Below are 6,000 nucleotides of genomic sequence, written 5' to 3'. Positions count from 1 at the left end.
CTTAGTCTCAAAGTATAATTGTACGATTTTTGTTTTTGCGTCTTCAGACCACGGCTTCATTTTTGCAACTCAGCAAGTATGACATAATGTAAATCTCTGAAAAATTCTCGTTCTTCCCACGTGTATTTTATTTTGTTTAAATGGTGCTAAGGGTCCTCCATTCGCAAAAGAAATTCGTCCGACTTTTTTGAGAAGCCCGGTACCATTCGAAAACTGAAGGTGAGCTGAGTCCAAAAATGTATTTTTTATCAAAATCGATCGATGACCTTTTTTGAACATTGCGTTTTTGTAAAAACTTTATAATTTTCTAATCAACGGGCTGTCCCGGACATTCTTCAAAAAATAAACATGTTTTTTTTTCCAGTTCCAGTGAAAGCTGAACGCCAAAAGAACAATATTTAGCGAAGCAATATTTCCTAACATTAATATGCGTCTCCCACAGCCGACAATAAGGCGCAATCACACAGCTCAGTGTCACGATGGACCAAAGTCAGCCACACAGAAGCGTGAAATGACCGTTATCGACTCGCAGACCCGGCGCTCTCGGCCCGCCTGACCGGCCACGGAAAGAACGTTTGGCTCTCGTTCTATTAAGCAAATGTCATATTTGTCAGTTTAACTGTCCACATCACTATTAAAGTTATTCAGGATACCTGTGAAGAACATTCATTGTTCTGCTTGATTTACAACATGCTTTAATTTACATTTTTCTTATACATGTTTTGTTCCATCCAGCTGCGCTCAGTGCCCACGCAGGGGAAGTGAGCGGGGTTTCACTGTCAGAGGCTGTACTGGTGACAGCTGCTCGGCCGTGCGACCGGTCAAAGGTTACCCTGCCCCGCCGGGCGCTACCCCCACTCCACCCGAGCTGAGGCCGGTGCAACCTCTGACATTTCAGCGCGGCCAATTTTCCTTATATGGGCATGATACCAAGCTCAATTGAGCAAAGTAGACATGAACAAATGCAAATTAATGCATGATCTGAGGATGACAGAACAATGAATTTTCTTCACAGGTATCCTGAATAACTTTAATAGCGATGTGGACAGTTAAACTGACAAATATGACATCTGTTTAGTAGAACGAGAGCCGAACGTTCTTTCCGTGGCCGGTCAGGCGGGCCGAGAGCGCCGGGTCTGCGAGTCGATAAGGGTCATTTCACGCTTCTGTGTGGCTGACTTTGGTCCATCGTGACACTGCGCTGTGTGATTGCGCCTTATTGTCGGCTGTGGGAGACGCATATTAATGTTTGGAAATATTGCTTCGCTAAATATTGTTCTTTTGGCGTTCAGCTTTCACTGGAACTAAAAAATATATGTTTATGTTTTCAAGAATGTCCGGGACAGTCCGTTGAATAAAAGATTATAACGTTCTTACAAAAACGCAATTTTCAAAAAAGGCCATCGATCGATTTTGATAAAAACTACATTTTTTGATTGAGCTCACCGCCAGCTTTCGAATGGTATATATCGTTTCTTTTGAGCCTGAGATGACCTTCCGACGAACCGTGAAGGAGGGGGGGGGGGGGGCGCTAGTGGCTCTTGAGGGCGCTATTGATCTCGAATAGGGCGACTGTGATCTTGAGAAGAATGCGGGTGCCTTAGAGGGGCGCCAGTGGTTTCAGGGGGCGCCATCGATCTTGAATGGGGCCGATTGGGGCAGCTGTGAACTTCAGAGGGGCGCCGGGTGCTCTAGAGGGGCGCCATCAACCTTTAAAGGGGCGACTGTTCCGTTCAGCTGGGTGCCAGCCGCTCTTCAGGGGCGCCATCGACCCTGGGGTCTGGGGGTTCGGAATATTCTGGTTTCCGGAGGGGCGCCCTTCATAATTGGGGGCTCAGGTCCTAGTTGGGGGTGTCCTGGAGAACATTCGGGTGTCCAGGCACCCCCAAAGAGATATTGAGTTCGATCCCTGCCTTCACATCACTCTTTAATTCATGTTCCCTCTGTAAAACGGCATCAGCCTAGTCGGTGCTAATTGGGGCGCCATCTGGGCGGCTGGGCGGAAAGGGGGGCCATGGCCCCCATGGCCCCCCTAAATACGTCACTGCCCCCAGCAGGGCGCGGGTTAAAACGCGAAAGTGGAGCATCGATATAGCAAGGAGTATAGCGACACGACTCCATATGCAAATGCTTTGTATTTTTTCAATGTAACGATGATCCAGGGAAAGTCAATGAAGCGTGGCGACAGGATTTGCCAAAGTTGGACTTGCCGGGAGCGCGAGCCGCCTCGATCAGGTGCGGCGCACCAGCGCCAACTGAGGTCACTGTCTGTCCGGACCTGAGCACACGTCCTCACTCCGGCTATATCGCACAGACACCACGTAAATGCAACTGAATGAAAACTGCCCTTCAGGTCACTAATAAAGGTACACAGAATTGTCACTATCTAATGAACAGGCCGCGTAGTGAGGGGACACCGCGGTCAGACAGTTACAGTTAGCGGCGACGGCCCGTCTGGATCTGCGGGGCAGTCTGCCCGGCTGGCTCTCCAAGGTGATACTGGCGGTCCTGTAGCGCCAGCACCGCCCGGTCGGCTTATTCCTGCGAAAGGGAGAGGCTGGGATTAGAGCCGGCCACTGCACCGGTCGGGGCGTCGTGCACCCGCCGCCCGATTGGCAGCCAGCATGGACCGGCGGCGGATGGCATCGGGCAGCCCAGCCATCCACCGGGCGCCCCTCGACACGCCGCCTGTTGGTGAAGCCGCATGAATGGAGAACCTGCCCCGGCCACCCCGGCCGCGGCCGGGGTAACTTTCAGTTTACCCCGGCGCGACCGGAGTAACTTTCTCTACTCTTGTGAATCCCAGAATATGTTACCACATGAGAGAAAAGAAACTGAGTATGTACCACCTATAAAAGTGTCGCTGTCTTTACTCTTATCTCCCTTTACAGGTTTTTGAATTTTTTTTTTGTTTATTTGACTTTGGGGCCTCTGCTCAAATCTTTTCATCGCGGAGCCCGACAAGCTTCATCAACTATAATTAAATATATTCAAGGGCGTCATCGTAAGATGGCACTACAATAACATCAAAAGAGAGGTCTAGGGTAATATTAATCAGTGAGATAGAAGATCTTCAAGAAAGAGCTACTGCCTGCTGGGGCTCATGGCTCACCCAACTTAACCTGCGCCACGGTGGTGGCCCTACCCTAATAAGCACGTTGAGGCGAGAGGTGGGCGTTTTACACCCCTGCTAACTCGGCTAATGGGCTACGTGGCGAGGGGAGGTAAATGATAAATGTGCCAAAAACGGCAGCGAGAGCGCCGTTCTTTTTTAGATATCTACGAAAAATCGTAGGATCCAAACACGCGTGTGCCCCCCCACCCCACCCCCCGGCCCGGCGCGGGCTAAAACTGAACTGAACGAGCTCAGGTATCACCGCCGCAATCAAACAAACTGCCGGGGCCGGGCTGTGCAGAGTTCAGGCTGTTATCACTCACCATCGTGACTGTGGTCTTTTCACGTCAGCTCCGTGCAAAATACGTTAACGCATGGCGTCAGAGGTTCAGCCGGCCCCCCGTTTCCTGGAGGTGCCCGGCATATGAGGGAGCCGGCCACAGAGGGTGTGGGCGCCAATTGGAGGCTAGATAAGCGCCAGCGGTCGAGTAAGCAAACACAGCCCGCCCGGCCCGGCGAGGACACTGCGCCGGGCGCCCCCAGTGCGAGAGTGGCACGCCACACAGCGGCCGCTCATGTTTTTCGTTTTTTTTCTTCTTATTTTTCCTTTGTCTCCTTCCGTCAACTCCTTAGGCGTCTTTCAGCTAGGGAGAGTTGGAACACACGCAATAGGAGCTGGCGGAGGTCGAGGCCGCACTACGCCAAATCCTCCCGGATACCGAGGTAAGAGACGGGTAGGTCCAGCCCCTCAGTTCAGGATCATCACACCACGCAGGCACCGGCGACGCCAACGTTAATATTCTTTCAATCTCGTACCTTGTCTAGATGTTCTACGAAGTGCGAGTCGGCGGCTTCCTCGAGCATGGTCATCATGTTGGGCACCACGTGATTGGGTACCACAATGCCTGAAACAGAACCACAGGACTTCTCGCACATGAGAACATTCTCGATGCTAAAGCGTGATCGCAAAACCTCTATCTATGGTGGAGTGATGAGAGAAATGTTAGAAGTGTCAATATCACAGAAATTTGATCTCGCCAACTTGATAAAAGTTCGCGTGCTTGATCTTTTTTTATTTGTTCTGGCTTTGGAAAGAACTAGGGTGACCCGCGTGCTCCGCAACGCGAGGAAGGGTTAGCTTCGACCCATGGGTGTTGGGTTGGTCTCGCTTCGATTGCATCCTCCTTCGTCAAAATGGAGCAGAATCATTTCGTTACATAACTTTTTGACGGCCAAAGATTTTGTTATGGTGAGAGAATCCATTGCATTAAGGTATCGGTGTCGGAATTGCACGCGTTCTACGTTGGAAAGACTCGAAAACTGACGGCAAGGTTAATGTCCGTCAAGACAGCCCATAGGGTAGTGTGGGGTAATTTGAACATATTTTTACGTCTTCTCCGTTGTACCAAATTCCAGTTCAACCCTGGATGAAGAAAAACTGCTTCAGTAGCGCAAGTGTCACTTGCTTTCACCATGCAAGCCTCATTTTTGGACGAGCCGAGCATACCTTGAATAGCAATGCCTCACTTCTCCACCAAGTCACGGTGTGTTCAAATTGCCCACCGTGGGGTAATTTGAACATACTGCCTTTACCTGTCATAAAAACGATAGTCTCGCCAGCACCGATGTTGTTTGACCCATAAACAAATAGGCAGAACAATTCTAGACATACCTTCACTTAAAAAATCAACACAACAGCAAAAATAACAGTTGCAGAGTATCAATATCTGCACGCTGCACACCGGTCAGTTGACAGAATTCGCCCCTCTTCAACTAACAGAACGTCTATCATTTTTGTTCGATAAAAACTCTCCCAACCGTACTACATCTGTTAAAGTGGTGCCAATCGAAACCTGGACATTTGGAGTTCTGATTTTGTCCAATGTCCAATTCGGAATTGGTTGGACAAAGGTAGCAGACTGGACAACATTGGACGATGGCTTGCTACACTTCAGCGCTTTTTATAAAGCAATCGTGCATAGCATTGATTGCCGAATGGAAAGCTTGTTAAGCTCTCAATATAATGAACACTTTTCGGCTGGTAAAATTACATGATAAGCGATATAAATGACGGTTTTGAGTGTTGATAGCTGCATAATTTTTGGACATATTTGGACAAATGGTTGACTTAAACATTTTTGGACGGAAAATCAACAAAAATGCCGGACATTAGACGGATATTAGACGTAAATTTTCTAAAACTGGCATCACTTGTCTGCTACTGCCTTGGGTCGAAAATATTGGCAAAAAAAAAAAAACTGGGAGCGTTGTTGTTTCGGAGCTATCCCTGTCTTCATTCAAATTCTCACACTATGTTCAAATTACCCCACGCTAAAAAGTTATTTTGCCATTTAAAAAAACAGGGTTCAAAAGCAAATTTCTTGGATTTACGGCACTGATTAGGTCATTATACAACAAAAGCCGTTGCGTATTAGGCGCTAGCAATGCAAGATTTTGCGCTGCAATGAAGTTGCAATGACGTGTTGTTAGGCGTTTTTCCTTGCGAAATTGATTTTTTACACTGTGCGTCAACATCTTCATTCCCTGAAACTTTAAACCCCGTTCATATGATAGCCCTTTTAGTTACGATAATTTCTCTCATCGGTCTTATTGTCATGCCACTTATGGATTTTCCGCAATTTTCTGTTATTCACACTATGTTCAAATTGCCCCACATGTTCAAATTACCCCACCCTACCCTATCCAGCCCAGATTCAGTCCGGATTCAGCCCAGATTCGGGACACCTCCGATCAAGCTGAAACTCGCACACAATGTAGGCCATGACATGCCCAATCCACAGTCCAAGTCATTCGGCGGCACTCCCAGCCGTTTGACCTACAGAGGTCAGCAAAGGTCAAGTGGCCCAAATTTGCACAGCAGATTG

General features: G+C 48.4%; 1 protein-coding gene across 2 annotated transcripts in view; it reads right to left on the bottom strand.

The window, feature by feature from the left end:
- Nucleotides 1-2,120: 2,120 nt before the first annotated feature.
- LOC122378894 (protein strawberry notch homolog 1-like) overlaps nucleotides 2,121-6,000 on the bottom strand; it is a 550,127-nt gene continuing 546,247 nt past the window's right edge. For both annotated transcript variants that reach the window (XR_006256101.1, XM_043360535.1), the window contains 2 exons: nucleotides 3,932-4,020; nucleotides 2,121-2,541 (listed from right to left, as the gene is read on the bottom strand). Coding sequence is in view for 1 of the 2 variants with exons in the window: in XM_043360535.1 (XP_043216470.1) it covers nucleotides 2,536-2,541; nucleotides 3,932-4,020 (95 nt within the window). In the remaining variant the exon portion in view is untranslated. The remainder of the gene's footprint in view (nucleotides 2,542-3,931; nucleotides 4,021-6,000) is intronic.

The sequence above is a fragment of the Amphibalanus amphitrite genome, unplaced genomic scaffold, assembly GCF_019059575.1.
Source record: "Amphibalanus amphitrite isolate SeventyFive unplaced genomic scaffold, NRLGWU_Aamphi_draft 000067F_arrow, whole genome shotgun sequence".
Lineage (NCBI taxonomy): Eukaryota > Metazoa > Arthropoda > Thecostraca > Balanomorpha > Balanidae > Amphibalanus > Amphibalanus amphitrite.
Note: the sequence above shows the minus strand (reverse complement) of the source record. Positions and strands in the feature narration are given on the sequence as shown.